The 22,112-nt window shown below is 48.1% G+C and overlaps 1 protein-coding gene across 2 annotated transcripts in view; it reads left to right on the top strand.

The window, feature by feature from the left end:
• Positions 1-22,112, top strand: part of NCKIPSD (NCK interacting protein with SH3 domain) — a 51,037-nt gene that overhangs the window by 13,535 nt on the left and 15,390 nt on the right. The window contains exons 2-6 of one of the 2 annotated variants that reach the window (XM_032121055.1): positions 1,692-1,856; positions 7,900-8,012; positions 8,752-8,953; positions 13,378-13,465; positions 15,429-16,054. In XM_032121055.1, coding sequence (XP_031976946.1) covers positions 1,818-1,856; positions 7,900-8,012; positions 8,752-8,953; positions 13,378-13,465; positions 15,429-16,054 — 1,068 coding nt within the window. In that variant the 5' untranslated portion in view covers positions 1,692-1,817. The remainder of the gene's footprint in view (positions 1-1,691; positions 1,857-7,899; positions 8,013-8,751; positions 8,954-13,377; positions 13,466-15,428; positions 16,055-22,112) is intronic. The other variant, XM_032121054.1, reaches the window with a different exon arrangement.

Here is a 22,112-nt window from a genome sequence, read left to right as displayed (position 1 = left end):
TAATGAAGTACATATGGCTGTTCATCCAGCAGATACCAGAAAGCGGCACTTGTTCTCTGTGTGGCAAATTTGAATCATCGTGCCAAGCCCACAGGCTCTGCACTTCCTTGAACAGCGACCTGTGCACCCTCCTTGCCCCTTCTCCTTCTTGCTTGGCCGATGTTCCTGGGTTGTACACCTGTGCCTGTTGCCAGATGTGTCTTCCCATGTTCACTGGGACTGAGACAGCAGGTCCAATTAATTTTTCATTCCCCCATTTTCTGTCTGTATAAGAGACACTATAAGTTACCCATGGTTTTAAGTTTTTATGCCCAAAGCACATCATAACTCCAGTGTGCTGCCTTCTGACTCTTGCCAGAGTGCTGATCATGGAACAGGGAGGATTTGGGAAGAAAAGCTGATAAATCATAAATTCCTGTGCAAGATGAATCACAAGTTATTATATCTTTCTCAAACATGCAACTGCGAGGTGTTACATCAGTGCCAGTCTATGGCATGCAGGAGGAAAGTCCCTTTTGGTTAACATGTACATACAGGCTCTTCTGCATCTGTCTTTGGGCATCAGTTGAATTGACTACTTAATTGCAATTTTTTCCTGCTTGACCCCTGGAGCCTTTACTCACGTGATCCTCATGTACTGGAATGTGCTCCAAGGCAGGGGTGAATGGCAAGGGAAAGAGTTCTCTTGATGATAGTAGAAATTTGAATTTTTTCATCCTACATTTTATATAACTGCCACCTTTCTGGCATTTTGCTACAATCTCTGCTATGGAAGTAGATTGTGGGGGGAAACTGAGCCTTCCTCTTTGAATGCCAGGAGAGGAGCCAGGACTTGCACAGTTTTCCAGTCTTGTTCTTTCCTCTGGGCTCTGACCTTGCTCCTTGTCTGGCAGCACTTGGCCAATCTGATTAGCTGCAAAAAGAGTTTCTGTGGCTGGATATTCATCCCACATCCATGTTTTTGCCAACTCCATCAAAACAAAGGTGGGCTGAGATTAGCACCTTACACTCTTCCCAGCACTCTGGAAACTTAGAAATTAGTTGCATTTTTAATTAATACAGGGGCTTTCTTATAGACCTGTGCTAATTGTGTCCAAGTGATCTTGAAGCTGTGCTGAATCTCAGTGAGCAAAGGACATCTGTAGCAGTTTTTTGGGCTACCAAACTGAAGACTACACAAAGTCTGGCAAAACCCCTTTTGTTGGGCTTTTTTCAACTTTAAATGCTAATATGTCAAAAGTCTTGGTATACTTCTAGTGCTGCCCTGCAGTATGTTTCCTCCCACCTTGATACATCCTGGTTCATAATCTTGAGTTTTCATTAAAGCAGATGCTATCTACTGTTTTCTTTTTCAGCGTAGATGATAACTCTAGTATGTGTATGTATATACACTTAATGTTTATGTATGTATCAGTAGAAATATAAATTTTCCCTGCACAGGTGCCACGTTGATCATATCAGATATTGACTTGGCTTGACAATTTTGTGCCAAAATGATGCTGAACAGGTGATCCTAAAGAGAGGGGCAGCTTTGTTGTCTGGCAGCTGTGCACCTGGGGCAGGCTGAGCCAGGGAAGTCCCCTGAAGCTCTGAGAGCAGTAAGAATTAAGGCAGCACGGAGCAGCAAGATATGTAAGTATGTGTTGATTATTTTCTTTTAAAAATTTCTATCTCTGCTTTTATCCTCTTAGAGTGTTTTGGCATGAGATGTGTTCTGGTTACTGGAGAGTGCAAAATTACGAGAGGAAGGAATCAGTGGCCGATTCTGGTCATCGTGGCCAGTTAACAGGGTCTGAGCATGGCTGGAGAGACCCAGGATGAAGCATTTCCACCTCAGGAAGTACAAGCATGCAGTGGTGTGTTGCATGCATTCTGTTGTCCCTCAGCCTGTCTCTGCCCCCTTCTCCCTGGCTCCGAGACTTCGTGCTTTCGGGAGAGAAATTGGTTGAGGTTTGCTTGCTGGGCATCTCTCTGCTGCCTTCAGGGTTCTGTTTGTTCCAAATGCCTCCTGTGCCTGTGCTGTCCCTAGTTAGTGTATCTCTTCGCCAGGAGCTCTGGCTTTTGCTTTAGCGTGATTTGCACAGCTTAAGCCCTTTCCCTGCCTATCCTTTCTTTTCATTTCCCATTTGTGCCGGCTTGTCCGCTGGAGCGGCTGCTGTCAGTGCACAGTGGAAAAACACCGATCCGTGAGAAACGCACTCTAGCAGATCAGCAGGAATTCCTGGGCTCCTTCTGGGCTGCCTCTTTGTCAGAAGAGCTCAGCCATGTCTTTGTTTTCTCGCTAGCGAGTCAGAGATGCTGCAGGTTTGTTTGGAGCTTTTCTCATCTTATTTGCTCAATAACCAGGGCAGTTGCCCATTGTTTCACTCGTGCTTTTATTGTGTGTTTTTAAGTGCCGCCAGGCACAATATCTTCATGCCGGCAAGAATAAGTTAATGCGTCTCTCTTAGCCAGCTGCCTGGAGACTAAAAATTTCTGGTTTGGGCTGCAAAAACAGGAAGGGAAAGGAGCTGAATTTTCCTCAGCATTGCAAAAAACCAAAATTCAGCCCATTTGTTTGAGCTGTGTGGTCCTGAAGGGGGAACTCTGATCTGGCACATCACTCTGCCGCAGACAAAGGATAGTTGATTTTTGTAAATTGGTGCCGTGATCATTTCAATCTGGAAGGAATAAGCATGCAGACAGTCTGGTGGTGACTGGGGGTGAAGGGCATGTGACCTAAGAGGTGGTGTTCCTCTCTGATTTGAGTAACAAAGAACCAGCCTGTGCCTGTGTATGCCAGTGGGATAGATATACTAATTTCACCAGTGGTCTGTGTCAGTGCAGCTGCGTGAAAACTGAGCTGTCACTGGAGACAAAACTTTGTCTGTCCTTTGTTGTTGTGTTGTGAAAGCTGGGGCAATGAGATGAGGGTGAAGATGAGCAGCCCTGCCTGGGCTCTCCTCTGGCTGCAGAGGCAGCTGCAGGCATGAGAGCACCAATTCCTGCACATGCAGAAGAGCAAATGCCCTTGATCACTAAAAAATGGGGAGTCAGGAGGAGAAAAAAAGTGCTATGTTTGCTTGGAACAGCCCCCTGCAGAGGCAAAGAAAAGCCTGCCATACGTTAATGGGCCACTTTCATAAATGTGGGAGCCTAACTCACGCAGAGTGGCTCAGCCTGTCTGAGCTGATGCAGCTGTCAGCCTGTTTGTCTAGAAAATGCTTTTCTGAAAGGTATGATTATTCTAGACTGTTGAGCAAGTTCTTCTGTGTGAGTGCATTTAAACAACAGCAGTGGTACATGTGGGAAGATTAAAAACAAAAAGAGAGGAGGCAACATTTTTGATAGCCCGCGGAGGACAGGAGAGGAGGTTGTGCTGCCTGTACCACAAAGACACGTGTAGTGTCTTCTGAATTGCTCGGGTCTCTCACCAGCCTGTGCGACACATCCTGTGCAGGTGTGCTATCTCTGGGGAGAGTGCTCCTGGGACAGTGAGCATGAGAGCAGTGTGAGGCATGGGGGTAGATGCATTCCTGCCTCTGCAGGGCCATGCCCTGTGTTGGCCGTGCTTAGGTACCCACAAGACATTCTGGAAGGGTACTTCTTAAAAGCTTGTCTTTGGCCCTGGGAAAGGCATCCTTCCCCAGCCACCCTGGGGTGTGCAAAGCACCCCAAGGCACTGCTGAGGTCTGGCTCTGTCCTCATCAGGTGGGAAGGAAATTGGCAGCAGGCTCTTGGGAGACCCTTTGTTTGCTCAGGTTATTAGCAAGGAGCGAGGAAATAATGATTTATTGATGCTTCTGTGTTTCTCCTACACCAGGCTATGAAGGAAGAAATTCAGTTTTCTGGCTGATATTCAAGGCTGTAATTGAGCAGTACCATGTTCCCACAGAGCAGCCTGTGGGGTGCTGGTGGTACCTCTGGTTCTGTGATACAGTGCCCCATAGCCAGTATGGGCTGTGATCACCAAGGGTCATTTTCTGCTCTTCCCCTGCCTCTGGCTGTAGCCAGGCTGGTGGAGACAGGCTGCTTACGGAGCCCAGCATTTCTCTGCTGCAGCGTTTTGTTTGATTAAAGCAGAAATATCTGATAGAGTGGGTGGCGGCCACTCCTTTCTGGGGTGAGGCACCAGTGGGAGTGTGTTATCAATACCTCAGCAAATACTCTTTGATCTTCATGGTACGTTGGGCAGAAGGTGGTGTCCTGTTGATGCCTCTTGGCCACAGCCTGGGCACCATCGCTCCGTGCTGACCGAGGAGAGCCCTGCGCTCACACCGTAAGGGCCGGTGCCTTCCACTGCCATCACTGCTGTGTCACTGCCCTGTCCTTGCCACCTTCTCTGCCTGCCCAGAGTGGCTGGCATGGCTGTGCCTGTGCCTGGCGAGCCAGTAACTGGTGAAGGACACAGATGACAGCTCGTGTGCTGCAATGGTTGCTCGGGGCTCTGCCAACCCCCACCGTGCAGCCTCAGTAAATCCAGCTGAATTCCTGGGCTTTGCTTGGTACGTCTCCTCTGACAGTCCTCTGTACAGCAATGGCCTTTCCATGCATTCCCTTGCTTTCATGTGAGCCTTAGCTTATGAGCAGGGTTTCATCTCTGTACCCCAGAGCATGGGATGGGGCAGGACTGCAGCACAGGACTCTGCAGGACTTTGGAACACCCAGCTCCTGCCTGCACTCCAGGACTCTGCTCTTGCTGCTGCTTTGTGGCCTCTCTCCTTTGCAGGCCATAGAGCTGTGCATGGCCAGGGCTGCCTGTGAATGTGTGAGATGCCTGGATGTACTGCTCAGGACCCCTGCCTGCCTGTGTCCCAGCTGCCAGCATCCGCAGGAATGAGTGCTGGATGCAGGCAGGATTCCCTTGTCCTGCAGAGTGATTGATCTCCCTAGATTGCATGGAGAGTACAGCGAGGCACTGCCCAGAATTGCTGTGAGCACGTAATCCCTTGAGTCCTAGGGATAAGGAGCTCATAGGTGAGACCTTGGCAAACCTGACTTTTGCCCCCTTGCAATCTGTGCTCATTTCAACTGCAATGTGCTTTTTCATCCATCCTCCTCAAACAAAGCAGTGCCATTTTGGTTAACCTGAGGAATGCGCAGATTCCTTTGAATCACGTGATCTATCCAGGATATTGATTTCTATTTTTTAACTTTATGACTACAGTGCAGGGGATCCCTAATGCTGAGTGTCCTACAAACCCAGAATGTAGGGCTGCCCCTGTGCTGAAGACCCTGCCATTTCACCCTCACCCAACGTGCACCCACCCAGTTCAGCTGACAAAGGGAGATGATTTATGAGCGGCATCAACAATGTCATAAAGTGCAAGTGGCAAGTTAATGCTGCTTTTTTATTCCAGCCCTTTGACAGGGCCTTGTTAATAGAGGGTTGGAAACAGAAACAAAAGGAAAGAGCACAGCAGCTAAAAGCCAGTTTGTCACAGCACTGCTGCATTAGTGTGAAAATGCTGTTTTATCAGAAAGAAAGCACCCTCTCCATAATAAATGGCGTTGCACAGCAGGGAGCAGCTCCTCAGGAGCACCTCTCCTATGGAGGCAGGCTGAGAGGGTGGGGTTGTTTAGCCTGGAGAAGGCTTTAGGGAAACCTCATTGCCTCCAGTACTTAAAGGAAGCTTATAAAAAGATGGGCAATGACTTTTTACATTGGCAGGTAGTGCTAAGACAGGGAGGTATGTTTTAAACTGAAAGAGGCAAGGTTTACATTGGATGTTAGGGGGCAATTCTTTAACTGGAGAGTGGTGAGGCACTGGAAGAGGTTGCCCAGAGAAGTTATGGATGCCCTGTCCCTGGAAGTGTTCAAGGCCAGGTTGGACAGGACCCTGGGCAATCTGGTCTAGTGAGTGACATTCCTACTCATGGTGGGGGGTTGGAACTAGAAGATTTAAAAGATCCTTTCCAACCCAAACCATTCTATGATTCCAGCCTGTGGATTCCCGTGGACTGTGCTGATGTGCCCTCTGGAAGAGGGCAGAGGTGTTGAGCTGTTCAGTAGGATTCAGTGCTCTGTACTGCCATCTTCCCTGGGATGATCAGACTGAGATAGGGCTTAAACCCTTGTGGGTGAAGGCCTGGAAAACTGGGGAGCGTGGGAGAAAGCTGCACAAAGGGGTGCAACTTGTAGAGCGGCTGTTTTTGGAAGGGGTGGTGGTGAATGCGGAGGAACTACAAGTAGGGGACCAGGGAGTGCACCAGGGCCAGTGTTTGGAGGCTGTAGCAGGAGTTGTGTTGAATTTTGGGGTGAGGACTCATGTGGGAGTGCAGGAGGGCAGGTGGGGTGTGCAGACAGCAGGGGTCTGTGGCACTCAGAAAAACTTAGCATTCCCCTGGAGACAGCAGTGCTGGAGACTTCTTCGCTGATCCCCTTTCCCAGAGAGAGCATGCAGCTTGCTGTAATTTTCTCTTATCTTCTCAGAAAAGGAGGTGAATTCTCTGAAATAACTTGCTGTTCTTTCCAACCCCCCTTGGAATGTGTCCAAATACACTTTGCTCCGTTTCCTTACTTAGTTCTGTAGTTAGAGGTGGCAAAATGCTCCCTAGGCCATATCCCTAGGCCATATGGGGCTGCTTGCAGCTTCATCCCAAGGTTGAGTTCTGAGTGTTGGTTTTGTTCTTGACCGGATACTTTAATAAATTTGGTTTTATTTTTAAAGTTTTCCCCACATGCTTTCTTCTCTGTCTTTCTTGGGAAAGCAAACTAACAAAAAAACCCCTCCTACATTTTTCAAAGCTGAGTATTGCAGAAGAGGCCCCCCATCCACACCTTGTTTTTTCCCCACAGTCTGTGGTAGCTGTTAATTCACATTTGGTTAAGCAATTAATCAGGATATAAATAATACATAGCATGTTATCAGAAACTGCATGCCAGTGCTATGGAGGCAGGCACTTTCACCCTGGCGGGGAGGGCTTCCCTTCTGTGCTCTGCAGCCCCCTAAGGCCAATTAAGGTGCATCCTTGATGAGAATCCAGCCGCTCCTTGGCTGGATAAATAGTTGCTCTGATGCAGGGAGGGGGTGAGCAAGTGAAGATAAAGAGAGGATTTAGTGTTCAAACAGCTGCAGTGAGCACTGGAGCCCGAGCATTCCCTTCCTCCCCTTGTGCGTGGGCTGAGGCTGGAGCAGCGGGAGCGAACGGATGGTGCTGGCACCAGTGGCAGCTTATGAGAGACCTGTGGGTCGAAGACTCAGCAGTGTGTCCTTTGCCTTCTGCCTTAGTCCTGTAAAGGTCTTTTCTCCTGAAGGCATGTCAACTGTTAATAAACATAGCCTTTTAGAGTATAGTATAGAATATAGTATAGAGTATAGAAACCTGCTTTATCTTCCTGTTCCCCTTCTAGCCTCCTGTGTGAGCTCAGGGAGTGGTGTCTTTGGTGTTTCTTCTTTCAAGGCTGCTGTTTATTTTAATGCAGTAATGAGTGCTAAGCTGGCTGGCGGGAGGAATAAATGTTACTGTGACAGCTTGGGTGGAGATTTGGAAAAGATGCTTCAAGTTACAAACCAAGTATGAAAACCATCAAGAAATAGTGAGCAAAAAAACCCCCATCCAGAGTCAATAGACTCTGGAGGCCACCAGATTTCAACTGTCACGTTCACAGTTGTGAATTTGCTCCATAGTAGGGCAGTAAGAGCAGGAATAATTGGGCTTGGGATAAGCTTGGCTTTCCAGGGGGATCTCTAAAACCTCCCTGCAGGAGGCTAAATATTCAAGGCTGCTGCATGGTCCTGAAGCTTTGTCTCTGGTCTCCCTGTAGGAATCATTGGACTTTGGTGCTTGTAACTCTGACTTTCTTTCCCAAACATAAACTCTGGGAGTTTACTGTACTATGGTCTCTCCTGGCATAAACTCTGGTGCAAAAGAACCTCAGCTGAAGGGCACAGTAGCATGTTGGATGTTTTTTCTCAGGTGCTGGAGCAGGATGTGGTTCTCCAGTCCATTGACCGTGCCATTGAGGCTGTGCACAATGCAGCCATGAAGAATGGGGGAAAATACAACCTGGAGCAGAGAGATGTCCTCCAGTAAGTATGATGGGCATCTGGGAGAGCTGGCAGATGGAGGGTGGTCATAGTGTCATTCTGTCCTTGAGGGATGTTGGATGTTGTTGATTGGAGCCCCTGTGCTGCAGAGTGCTGCTGCATTCAGACAGCTTCCCAGTGTTTGAGCTGATGCTGCTCCTTCTGACAACTGTGTCCAGCAAAGTGGAGCTTTGGCCTTGCTTCTCTATCCCTCTGCATGCCAAGAAGAGGAGATTCTCAGCCACTGTAGGCTTGGAGGAGAAATCCAAAACCTTTCTGGCTGCATTTTCTCTGCTTTACCAGCCAGGAATTGTAGAGGTTGTTGGCATGTGACACAAGGTCTTTAATATGTTCTCAAATAATTGCTTGTGAGGAGAATTTTTGTTTTCTCTGACACCTCGCACTCTGTGCTGAGGCATGCTGGTTTAATCTCAGTTGAATAGCAATTCTAAAGTGCAGGCAATTTCTGAAGCTTGCAATGCAATATGTGACTCTCGCCCGAGGAAGAGGCATTTTTCTCCAGTGAACTGATGAATAAATTATGGGCTCTTGCAAAGCCTCTTCCTTCCTCCCCCAGAAGTGCTTCCTTAGTTGTTAATGAAACGAGTTGGTGTTCAGAGTAATGCAGCCCATTCTGGTATATATAGCCCAAATGCAATAAATCATTAAAAAATAATTTAAATGTTGCAGCATGGTCACTCCCTTGAGCTTTGCTCTTCCTGATGTCATCATTCCGTTTCAGAAAACTGATCCATCACCGGAAGGAGACTGTGTCCCGTAAAAGCCACTCTCCCACCCCGCAGGGGACAGTTATGACTCAGTCCACCAGTGACCACCACCTGGATGTGTCCCGGCAGCCCAACGGGGTGTGCCGGATGGGGTATGAGCGACACCACAGCCTCCCCAACACCGAGTTCGAGGAGGACGATGAAGGTCTCTATCAGGTAACAGTGGCTGGACACTTGCTAGGTTCCTCCTTTGGTGGTGTGACATTGCTTGTCCTGTTGAATAAAATGCCTTTGCAGCTGAAGTTACAAATCAAGTGTTTGTGTTGCTGACCTGGGATTACTGCAGTATAAAGTGTTGGTGTCTCGGTGTAAGAAATCTGGAACAGTCCCTTTGCTATTTACACTTGTCATGCTTTTTGGAATCCTTGAGGGTCCACAGTTTTATGGGAACATGCAAAATCCACTTTATACTGTGTGACTATCTCTTGGCAACTTTCTAAAAGAGTTGCAGGCTCCCTGGAAAATGCTTTGAAAGGCAGTTTTGACGTGAGCAGCAGAGCCCCCTCCAAGCACTCAGCACTGCTTCATTTCTCCCTTGTTATGTCTGCACAAGATCATTGGTCCTTAAGCATTTTATCTGCTGTGGCTGCCTATTTATACTACTCAAAACAAAACAAAAAGCCAAAAAAACCCCAAAGATCCTGCTTTGTCTGAAGGTTGCTTATCATGATGAATTAAAGGGAAATTGCAGGAAATCAGATTTAGAGCAGATCTTTTTTTATCTCAGCGACACGCAGTTCCAAGGTTACAGTGTGGCGTCAGTGAGGCTTCAAAGTAGCAGCCTAGGACGGAGGCTGTGGCTGTTGGGGATGAATGATGTGCCAGATTTCCCTGTGTAGGTGTAGCTGGATGTTAGGGCTAAAGGCGCCAAGCAAGGATGAGCATGGAGATTTTTTATTCCTCCTACAGATGAACACGTGCACTGTAGTTTTTCTTCATCTCTCTGGGCCGAGTGTTTGGAGGCATTGCGTTTATAAGGTACTGATACACTGTCTTCCCTAGCAGATGAGGCTTGTTTTACACATGAAGAACTGTGAGTTTGGGGAGATGAAAGGTAGCTCTGGCTTACTCTGGCTGAACATAGCAATTCCTACAAAGCCCATTTTTCTCCTCAGTATTCGTTTTTGTTCTTTGGCAGTCAAACCAGCTCCATTCTCAAGCCTGTACATTATGGGCTGAGCAAATGGGGCACCGTACAGCCCATTCTCCATGCTGGTTCCCTGTCTTTATCTGGTCTGTGGTTTGGTTGCTTGCCAAAAAGGAGGAAGACAAATTTCCTTGGCTGACAAAGAACTGTTTCTGTCTGGGTGGCACTGAGAATGCAGTTGAAGGGCTTCCAGCTTAGCCCTGTGCTGAAAGGGCTCCTTGAGATTTTAACAGCTCAGTTGGTGGATTTCCGGTGCGCTTTGAAAATACAGAGTGGAGGAAGCAGCATTGCTTTCTTCCACTGGTTATGCAGTAGTCTAAGAGGAGACCTACTGAAATCTAAACTTTCTCACTAGCTCCAGAGGAGCAAGGGTCTTGGCATGTGCTTTTCATTGCTTGGGATTTTCAGGTGCACTCAAGTGTTTGCATCTGAAAACTCAAGCAAAATTTGAAGTGCAAATTTCCTCTCAGCGGCTTTGCTCCCAGGCCTGAACTGGCTTCAGTACTTGGTGAGGGCACTTGTGCTGAGCTTATCTTCAGCTCCTCCACAGTCAGCATAAGGTGGGAGGCTGGGGCTGCTGCCATACCAGCTGCCAAGAGTGGAGGTTGGGCTCTTGGAGTATTTTAGTCAGTCTGCTGCATTTGTGCGTGCTCAGTGAGTTTGTGATGCTCATCTCTGGAAACCTTTGCTACAGTCCAGTGTGTCTGGCTTGGCAGAGTTTGCCTGGAGGAGGAGGTGGGTGGGAGATTGTTAGTTTGGTTTACTGTTTTATTATTTTGTTTAAAGGGTACTACTCTAATAACCTTGTTCCCAGGAGTCAGAGTGGTGATGTTCTTTGCCTGCTTGGTTGCGAAGGGAATGGGAGTGTTGTGGTTGAGTCAGCTCTTGTCTTTGAGCAGCACAGGGAGCACAGCCTGCTATCAGTCCTTGCAAAAGGGTGAAGGAAGGGAAGCAGATGTGTAAAATCTGTGGATTTGGGGAAGTTCACAGTGCCCTTATAGAGGCCTGGGGAAAGGGAGGCTTTCAACACGAGTACAGTTGCTTTTCTCTGAACCTTTGGTAAGGTCCCTCATCTTTCCCCCCTCTGGACAGGTGGGATCTGAACTTCAAGGACTCCTGCGTGGTCAGCTTGTGCATGGCAGCTGCACAGAGGATATTTTCTCCCTTTCCCTTTGGGGGTTTGGATGTTGTGCATCCTCCTGTTGGCCCCAAGCAGTGGCTAGGACATGGGGTGGAGGGAGGGGATGGCCATCGGTTATATCTCACAGCTCCTGACCATGCGGCTTGGGCAAGCACAGGGTAATTCCTGCGATGCTGCACGTTCTACTCGCAGCCGCTTGTACTGTGGTGTGGGGCTGTCTAAACTGGCAGGTGCTGAGCTAGCATTAGCTGTACATCTATTAAGTTAAGCACTAGCCTGTGGTAACTGTGTTAAACTTGTGTGGTAAGTTTGGAAGGGCTAATGAAGCCATGGCAATACTCCAGAATGACCCAACCCTCGCTATCTCCAAACAATGTCATGCATCTGTGCTAAGCTCTGAGCCTGCCTGTCTGCTAAATCCCACTGCCTCAGTAATTGTGGCCGTGCTGTGCCAAGCAGCTCTGACTCGTGCTGTCAGCTCCAGCGCTCTGCAGACAGGGCTCTGCTTTTAGCACAGCTGAGCTTTCTGGATTTGGGGCCAGCCTGCCAACCATGCAATGCAGAGACCCCTCCTGATCTGCTTGACCTCTCTCAGCTGTGCAGTCTCTTTTTGGACCGACACGGATCATTTTTGAAGCTGTATGCAAGTATCGAATAGCATTCCACCCAGAGAACAATGTGGGGTGGATTGACAAGAGCAGGGCGTGCAGGCGGGGAGTCTGCAGCAGTGGCTCCTGCTAATTCACCAGCTGAAGGTGCTTGTAAAGGAGTGACTTTTTATATGACGTGGTATAAGGTTGGATGTATTTGGTGTTGGGTGGGAAAGAGACTAAGAGATCTTTTTTTAAAAGTCTTTGTGCAAACTGCTGTGTCTTCACTTGTCTAGTGGATCTAGACGTGGGCTGTGAGCACATCTTTAGCTTTTGACATCGAGTCTTGAATGTTTGAAGTGGCTTTTGAAGGTGTTTTATTTACAGAAATATCTTTGCTCCCATTTCAGAGGAGGTTTTTGCCCTTCCTGGGTCTGGGGGAAAAAAAGCACATTTTTCATTCTCCTTCTACTGAGCTACGTAAGTTAGAGACCCTTCAGGGGCCTGTCTCAGATTTTCACTGTGGGGTGGCAGAGATCTGTGCCCTCTGTGGTGTTCATATAGGTTTATTCAGCAATGACAGGGCACAGAAAAACTTTTCTTCCAGGGCTAAACAAACCTGGAAAATTTTCACTTGTGATGGACTGAATGTCACTATAGATTCCAAATGGTTGAAAGCTGGGTGACCCAAGGCATTCAGACCATCACCTCCTTTCCCTTCCTGTACTCCCCTGGGAGGTTTGGCCAGACAGCGATTGCAATATCCCATAAAAGCAGAGGCACGTTTGAGGCAGCAGGCTCTGAATCCCAGCAGTCCTAAGAGGTCCCAAGCAGAGTCTCCTGGCCCTGAGCTGCTGGGCTGTGGGGACTGGAGTATTGATGCAACATGCTCCCACTTAGCTTGGCTGCTGTGTTCAGTGATGCCCTACTGATTAGAGGTTAACCCTGAGGCTGCACCTCCCTGGAGTAATTGTGGGTGAAAGTGATATTGGTGATCATGGTGTTTAGATCTGACAGGAAAAGATGAGTGTAGGAATCTGAGCCTGGGGCTCATACATTGCTTGTTTGGCAATCCTAGAAGAAGAGACTTACAGGAGAAATCCCAGATGTGGAGAGTTAATGCAACTCCCTGGCAAAGCTTCTCCCACTGCGTCTTGCTATAGGTAGCATAGTACTGCACAGAGGGTCAAGCCCTATTTTCTCCCTGCATGAGCAGAAATAGCTTTGAAAGCATGGAAAAAGCATTTACATGTTTCCAGTCCTTGGTCTTGTCTGTCTGCAAGGGTATTTGTAGCTGATGTAATGGATCTCTCCAGAAGAGTGTGTAAATACGCACTCTGTTTGCAGCCTCTGTGGAGCTATTGAGAGTAATGTGGAGACATGGTAAGTGTGTGGGATTGCATTTGGAATAAAGGAGTAAATGCTTGACAGGTCTACACGACGTATGTGCCATGTGCTGCTGAACACAGCAATTAAACAAGGGCTGCTTTGCCTGTCACAGAGAGGGGATGAAGTCAGTTTGAGTGCTGCTTTGTTCTTCTAGGAGGCCGCCTATTAACATTTGTCCTCCTGAGAAAACTGCCTCAAATGACGAGAGAGATGTAAGGACAAATCCACACATGCACGCGAGAAAGAAGGCTTCGTAAAAGAAAATGTCTTTATTGTCAACCTCCTTTGATTGCTCTGAAATCTTTCCTTATAGATCCCGCCACAGTCCCGGCGTGCTGCTCCTGTCACCCCCCCACCTCCAGAGAAGCGCAAGAACACACAGATTGCTGCTCCCATTAAAAGTAAGGACAAACTGCTCTCCAGGTCTCGGGCATGAAATGGACACTGGGCAGTGTAACAGCCATGAGACCTGAATGCTTCTGGTCTGTGCTTAGATGAGCATCCTTATCCATTTCCTGAAGTCCTATATGGTTTATATCCTTAAAAATATATCTGTAAAATATATATAGCCTAGATTCCTGTAGGTTTTAATGCTAATGGTCCTGAGCTGGTGACCAGTACTCCTTCAAGCCTGTTCTGATTTGGGAGGGTCTGAGCAGCTTGTGGATGGGTGCCAGGTACAGCATCCTCCTGCTCTTTCAGTGCCTATGGCCCTGGGAATCATAGTGCTCTGCATGGAGCAACTCTCTGCTTGCTCCTGTGGCTAGTCTGGCCAGTGCACAACTGCAGTGGTTTAAGATCCTTTTTCTCCCACAGACACCATGGCCATCTCCCAATAAGGCAGAGGGAGTGTTCCCTTGCAGTGAAGAGTGTGATACTTCACCAGGGGGACTCACTGGCTTTTAATGCAGTCTCAGGTCTTGCTTTTGACTCCCAATCTGTTGAGCACTTTCTTTGTACATCCTGCTGACTTGCTGCCAGCTTGCCCAAGTGCTCTGCTGTGCTGTGACAGTGATGCCATTGGTGACACTCAGCCCATCTCAAGCCCACTCGTGTCCCCTTGTGTGGAGCAGGGCAGAGCTATTGATTTGCAGGTAATTGAGACCTGGGACCAGCACCAGCTTCCTTAATGGTACTTAATGGTATTGAGCCATTTTTCACTGGAGTAGTGGGAGTTCACAAAGGTCAGTTTCATTCAACTCATTATTTTGATTTAATGAAGCATGGGGGGAGCTATGATTCATGAATTGATCCTCTATGAGGAGGAGGAAAAAGAGGGATGCTGAACCTGTGTGGGAGGGAAGGGCCCAGTTTTTCTGCCTAGCTGGTGTTTACTTTTGGGGGACTGGTGGATGGACTAGTGGAGGGCTGCAAGCACTGATGGAGCAGGAGGGGTTGGAGTTGCCTGCAGAGGGGCAGCAAAGGCATTTCACATCTGTCCCACTGCTCCTTCCTTTGCGGGTGGGAGGTGTGTAACTGCCTTCCCTGAGAACTGGGCTCCCCTTGGGGTGCAGCTGCTTCTCTTCCAGCATTAACACCAGCTGCTTCTGGGAAGCTCTAGGTAGCCCACTGTTTGCCCAAGTAATTGTTTTCATAGTCAGGGAAGGACTCAGATACATTTCTGCCCACTAGAAACTAACGGATAAGATTTATCAAAATGATATGTAAGACCAGGTTAAAGGGAAGAAAAATCTTAATATCTCTTTGCTCGTTATGGTTTTTTTGCCTTGGAAGGTGGAATTCCCACTGCTAGAGCTAGTAAAAACTAGAGGTTGGGGGAGAAATACAGTAGAGCAGATAGTGTGGAGGCTAGTGAAATCAGGGGGTGCTAGCAGGGCTGCAGGGCTCATGATCAAGTGTTGGAGAGTGCTGAAAGGGAGGGACTAGAGAGGTTGTCAGTCAAGTGTTTCCTTCACTGTCGGTGCTAACTGTGGGGTGTGTGCAAGAGGGAGGTGCAGGCTGGTGTGTGAAGCCTTCTGTGTCTTGCAGTTCTGAGACACCGTCTTTCAAAAGTGAGGGCTTACATCCTTAATGCAGAAAAAGCCTAACCCAGGGGGAAAAGACTTTGCTGTCTCTTAGTTCTGTCCGTCCCTCCCTCCCTCCCCCTGTGTAAAACACTAAGCCCTTTGAAGGGTATTCATCTCAACAGAGTAGCTTTCCCCTTTCTAAAGAGGTGATTGTGTGGGAATGCTCCAGAGAGAACTGGTACAATTTTGCTTTGAGATAAGTGAGGCAGGAAGAGGAGTTAAACTGCTCTGGTCGCATGCACAATGAGCCTTTTAATGGACTGCGCTGTAGCAATTTGGTTTTTTTCTCTTTTCCTTTGATGCTGTTGCTAAGGCATGTTTAATTGTTCCCTTTCAGATGCTGTTGAAATTATTCCTGGGTCAGCTTCTAGTGCCTCCTCTATAAGCACGACATCCCTGGATACCTTGTACACTGCTTCTTCTGTGTCCGAGACCGCTCTCCCAACAGCCACCTCCAGTCCTGCCAACACTCCACCCCCTGTCCCGAGCCGGAGTGTCCATACCACGATCACACGCAATTTGGACAGCGGCTCTGTGACCCATTCCCGTTATGGGACTTCCCCAAAGGATTCCAGCAAATCTCCCCAGTCCAAGAGGGCTGCCCCAGCACCGCCAGCTGAAGGGGGGAGCCAGAGGTCCCACAACATGGATGGGGAGAAGACTTCTCAGGTAAAGAAAACTGCTGTGGCCCCCCCTGCAAGCCTGGATGCCTTCAGCAACCTCTGCCTGGAGGATAAGAAGGCAGCTGGGGTGGAGTCGCTGCCAGCAGAACCCAGTGGCCTGGTGGCCTCCGTGCCCAAGACAATTGGTGCCGAACTGATCGAGCTGGTGCGCAGGAACACCCACCTCAGCTATGAGCTGTCCCGTGTGGCCATCGGCATCGTCATCGGCCACATCCAGACCTCCATCCCTGCAACCAGCAGCATCATGGAGCAGATCCTCATCTCCGTGGTGGAGAGTAAGGTAATGTGTGGGGCTTGGAGTGGGGACTGCTGCAGACCGAGCATCAAGGTGTTGTGAGCTCAATGAGCTCCTGATGTTTGGGATGAGAAATGCAGTGAGATCCCAAAGGAAAGGTGGTAGATGGGGGTAAGTGTCCAGCCAGGGGAGCCAGAGGTCTAAGCCAGGTCCGAGTACTGTTAGCAGAGAAGTGGAAAACAGGTGAGTTTATTCCCCAGATGAGCTGCAGATGAATGACATAGTCTTGAGTTGGAGCAGTAGCTTGAGCTTGTTCTAAATAAACCTTATGTCAAAATAATCCTATATTTCTCCTTCTGCATCAGTCATTGAAATGGTGAAGTGCACCTGGACAGCCCTCTGCTTTAGCTGGAGGGATAATAAATTTCAGCTCCCACTTGCTCAATGCAGCCCTGAGGAGTGTGCGTCATATAAAAATTTCTAAGATTGGAATTCCATTGCTAATGGCAAGATTATAATGAACTGTTCAGAGGCATTCGAATATGGAGAGCTAATGACATTCACGTTTTACATCAAATCATAATCTGGTTGACTGTTTGCACTGAATAGAGGGCCCTGTAAGCAATCATCAAGTCTCTGTTTGTGGCCATAACCCAATGGTTAATTGCTTCCTTCTCCAGTAACAATGCCCTGTCAATGTGTGAACTAGATTCAGCAAAAAAGTTTAGCTGTTTCAAGCAAATGTTCTGGCTCTGTCTTGCATGCTGAGAAGTTCAGTCTTCTGATATTTGTACCTTGTCCAAGATTTGAATATTATTTTTTTCATTAATACCTGTACTCAGGATACAATAAGCTTAATTCCACAGAAGTCATTTAGTGCCAGGTTTCTGCAGAGGGGATTTGAAAGCCTTGATTTCATGGCCATTGCTGCAGACCAGCCTGAAAAGGATGGGAAGAAACTGATGCTGGTGCAGGGATGAGTATGGATCTACTGGTAACTGATATGGTATCTGTCATCTAGGACACCTGTGGGATTTTAAAATGACCAGTAATGTATGGAGACACAGCAGACGTTCTGTGCCATCCTGTTATACCTCTTCATACCTATCTTGAGCAGTACTGCTTTCAGAAGGAGAGCCTGGATGGGCGTGCTCAGGTGTAAATGTTGTCGATCTGGTGTGCATTTTTTCTGTGTCCCACACAGATGATACAGCTCTGCTGATATGTGGGGGCCTGGTCCCAGGTGAGGTTGTTCACCTGGTGTAGAAGATCAGCTCTAACATTTGGGAGGGTGGTCATGTGTACTTGTGGGCTGGCTGCACTGCCGTAGCTTCACTAGTGTGGTTTAGTGGTGCAAATTATTATCGTTGGCTTTGTGTTGTTCATTATACCAAATCATTCCACAATCTCAGGGGTTTCTGTGTAGAATTGTTGCTGAGTTGTCAGTTCTAGGTCAAGGACTTTTTTTCTTTAATTTGTAACTTCTGAAATCCCTCTACTCCCCAATCCATGCAAATACACGGGCAACTCTTCTCTTGCATATTTTTCAATGTTTTTTCTTCAACTCCCTAAAACAGAGCAAGATATCAGCTTTGATTTAAAGCTTTGGTCGCTCATAGTAGGTACCATACCTGCTTCAACCTTTTGTATCATGTTCTTTAATTAGTTATATCCTTTCTATTCCTATTCCAGTCTTAATTTAGAGTCAGCTCACTGGTCTACTAAATCAATTCCAGAATCCATTACCTTGCTTCTATCCCCAGTGCCTTTTGAAGGTTGAATAGTGGTAGCACTTCGGTCTTATTTACCTTGCTGCTCCTCCAGCAGGGAGTTTGTACAGGGACATTTTTTTTTTAGAGAATAAAAGATGCTGGGACATCATCCTGCTGCTCTTTTCAAGAGGTGACTTAAGGCTAAGTTGGGGGAACAGCAGAGACAAGGAGGATGCTGAGGATCTCACACCTTAGGAAAGATGCTTCAGAGGTACCATACTATTTGGGGAACCCTGATCTGCAGGAGCAAACCTGCCAGGTTGGCTTCCCTGTGTCCGCATTTGGCCTGGCCTTGGAAACGGCCCCTCTCCTTGTCCATGAACTGGCTCCTGATAAATGTCACAGTGACTAGGTAAGATGCACAAGGTGACTGAAACCTCTTTTCAAAGGCAGCATTGCAGTGACTGTCTAAACTGGAGCTGGCTTTTATGGGACCTCATTGGAAATTTAGACATACCTAAAGATGATAGAGATGCTGCCTGGTTTTTGGGCTTCTAGAAAGTCACCTGGATTAGTAGGTTTTGGTGATATGTGATTGCCTTCAGGTCTGTTGGATTATCTCCCATCTGAGAGGAGGGGGTAGTACTGTAGATATCGTGTCTAAGGAGGTTGAGTTTTGCAGATTTACTAAACTTAGTGTGAGACAACCAGAAGTGCCCAATGCACAAGCTAGCTACACCTTGAGAGGGAGAACTCAGAAACCACTTATCTGCTTTTTATTAAGATTGCATTGCTGTGTTGTAGTTGTGACTCAGACCCATCTCTGGTTGCCTTAAATTTAAGCTTGAAAACTGCTGACAAAGATGTGTAATGTAGGTCAGTCTTCTAGCTGAGCCCGAGCTGCTGAGTGGGGTCAGACTGTTCTTGGATGTGTTGGAGATGGAGGAACAAGTCAGAAAGTTGATGTGGGAGGTGATGTGTTTCTGGGGGGGGGGGGTTTCCCTTGTAGTGCTGGGCTGTGACCTGCTCCCAAGCTGCCCATCACCAGTGCCTGTTGTCCTCAACGAGCTCTGACAAACCTCATGGCTAATGTGGCTGAAACCCTCTCCTTGTCCTGAAGCCCTGTGGCTGCCTTCCCATTCATTCATTGATTCAGCTTTGCTTAAAGGAGACTTGCTTTTGACAAGACACAAAGGCTGCTCTGGGGCTCAACTTCCCATGGGAGCTCTGTCCCCACACTCACCCGAGACAAGGGAAGATCAGCAGGGTGAGTGCTTTCAAGGCGAGTGCTTTGGCTGGGCTGTTAGGAGGACTCCTCCTCAGTGAGATAGTGTAACAAAGGCGAATCTGGAGGGTGGGAGGAATGCATTAATGCCTAGGCAAGTCTTTTTCCTCAGTCATTTCTGGAAGAGCCTTTATGAAGGTCTGTGGCAGAGTACTGCACGCAGCCATCCCGGCTCAGCTGTAATGGTCCCACTCCTCCAGAGAGCTGCTGAGGATGTCTGTGGAGCCCATGTGTGTTGAGCTGCAGGTGGCTGGGACCCCTGAACAGCAAAGGCTGCAGAGACCTTCCCGAGGCACAGCTAATGTGGGGGTTGAAAGCCAAGTGCTGCTCTCTCCCTGTGACACCCACAGGTCTGTACATGGCCGACAGTGCCTCCCTGCAGAGCTGACCTGCCCTGGATGGGGCTGTGTCAGCTGGGAGCTGACCTGCTGCTGCTGAAAGAGTGTGTGTGAAAGGCCTGCCCTGGGACACTTGGCTCAGCTGAAGTCAGGCATCTCTCTTGCACCACGTTTCATCTCATTCAGCAGCTGCTGAGGAGCCTGGCGGTCTGTGTGTGTTGGGAGCAGTGTTAGCTGTCTGGTTTCTGTGGATGGTGTTGCAGTGGGAACAGTTTGCTGCCCAGAGGGTGGAGGAAGCCCCAGAGCAGTCCGCCTGAAATGTGTCTGAAAACTGGCTGTATGGTTTTGGGGCTCATCTGGAGGGAAGATGTGTGTACCCATGGCACTGGTGATCCACTGCACTTGCTGGTGGGGAGGGGGGAAGGGAGGCATGGGAATGGGAAAATAAGAAATGGGCAGGATAGCAGCTGGGTTTGCATGGCAGGTGTGGCCACCTCTGAGTAGTGTGGGTATGATAAAGTTCCCAAAATGGTTTGGGGCTGCTCAGGAAGAATGAAATCCCTGCAGCAGCTTGTTCTGCTGGGTTGGGGGCAGGGAACTATTTGAAGCAGCAAGATAGTGCAAAGTGGCATTGTTAGAAATACTGAAATTGCCTTCTGCTTATGGGCTCGCCAGCAGATTCCTGGAAATGACCATATGATGATTCTGCAGGTTGTAGTATCTGCCAAGATGTTTAATAAGCAGAGACCTGACCCTGGTGATGGGAAGGCTGAGAATGGTGCTGATGGTGCACTGAGACAGTGTGAGGTGTAGTTACATGGTCAGATGGAAGAGCCTGTTAATGGATTGATCTCATCCAAGTCCATTAGGAGCTTGGTGCTCAGTGGAGTTGTTAAGGGCTGCAGATGAAGGATTGGAGAAAGTAGATTAATGGTAAGAGGCTGAATAGAGTGATCATTAAAACGAGTACTCATTAAAATGATCATCCAAAAAGAGTCCCAGCAGTGGATTGAGGTAGGACTGGCCCTGCAGTGCTCCACTGAGGAGGATGTGAGTAGGCACATGAATGGAGAACCCTCTCCCAAGCAGCTGGGACAGGCAGGTGACACTGCAGTGCTGTAGGTCCTCCTAGGGAGAAGCAGAGAGATGACAAGATGAAGTAAGTCTCTTAATGTATTTGCTTCTGATAAATCACCATTCAGAGGGAAATTCTTGTGTTTGTACTCAGCTCCTGAAAGCTGTTGTGCTCTCTCACAGCTGGTTACCTGCTTTTCTGCTAGGCCACCCGCAGCTTCCCAAAATTTCAAGAGTGTACAGAGGCTTGTGTTAAACCTGCATGCTCCTTCCTTCATTACCTGCCTGACAAAAATTATGTAAGAAGCAGCAACAAGAAAACTTTTTTATTGTATAACTGAAGCATGGACTTGAAGTCCATTAAATTAATGAAATTAATTCATACCCCAAAGCAAATTACTAACAACTCTGTCTCTAATAAAGCAGGCAAGACATTACTGTTAAACATGGAGTGGTTTCCCCAGAGAGGGCTGGAGGGTGGGAGATGGGCAGGAAGGGCCATCCACGTGCAGGTGTGCAACTGCAAGTGTCCCACCTGGCACAAGACATGGGCTTGTGTCTCCAAATGAAATCTTCTGCTCTGGTCCCAAAGTGAAGTCTGCCTAAAGGCTTGCTGCCCCTGCCTGCACAGCCAGCCTGTTGGAAGGAGCTGCACCAGGACAGATGTCCTGGCTGTTAAGCTGTAAAGGCCTTTTCTCACTGAGTGATCGTGCCTTGCTACTGCTTGTGATAAGACAGCCTCATCCAAAAATTTTTAGGAATTTGGTCTCAGTGAGTGGGTTTTCACTGTTGTTTGAATTTCTCAGCTTGATTCTCTTCCACCTTGCTGATCTCCTGCTGCTTGTTGTCACTGCTGCCAAACCCTTGTGTATATAATTTAAGCTATTTCACAAATTAGTCCTTATCTCTCTTAATGGTGCCTGGGCTCATCAACTGTGATCAGCTCAGTTCCATGTACTGAACCCCCCTTCTTGCCTTGCTTTCTGGAAACCAAGTGATTCATGTGATATACTTAGGTCCTAGAGGCTTATCCTAAATCCCAGAGCACAGCAGCTGTTGGGGCAGGTTGAACGCTCCCTCAACATTCCCGTCTTTCTTGATGGAGAGGAAAAGCAAAGGAAAGGCAACTGAAGAGTGAGACCTTCATGGCAAGGGTTGTGTATGAGGCAGAAGTGATGGAGATGCAGTTGACAGCAGTTTGAGAAAGGAATGCGTGCAGTAAGATTTACTGAGTGGCTACACACTTCAGAGCTGTGGTGAACAGTGGAGCTCTGCTGTTTGGAATGAAGCAAAACCAAAGCAGCCCATGATGAATTGGTTCCTGTTCTTGCTGCAGAAAATCCAGGTCTAGAGCAGCTGGCATGGAAAGGACCATACAAGTCCTTGCTCTGGAGCCAAGGATTAAAGGCAGATCTGTCCCTTTCAGGCTTGGGGGAGTGGGCAGCAGAGGGAACTTCTCCTGCCTCGAGGTAGCTGTGCAGTGTGGTTTGGTGTCCAGGACACGTCTGTTTTGCTGGGGGTGCTCAGCTGCTGCCTGGCAGTGGTCCTGGCCCATACCAGGCTGGTTTGGCCTTTCCCATTTTTGGGATGATTTCCAGAATCTACAGAGGGTAGAGGCTCCTGAAATAACATGTGTCACAAACTTACTGGTTTTGTACTGCCAGCTCTTGACTGAATGAGGTCAGCTGCCAGTC

The sequence above is a fragment of the Corvus moneduloides genome, chromosome 11, assembly GCF_009650955.1.
Source record: "Corvus moneduloides isolate bCorMon1 chromosome 11, bCorMon1.pri, whole genome shotgun sequence".
Lineage (NCBI taxonomy): Eukaryota > Metazoa > Chordata > Aves > Passeriformes > Corvidae > Corvus > Corvus moneduloides.
Note: the sequence above shows the minus strand (reverse complement) of the source record. Positions and strands in the feature narration are given on the sequence as shown.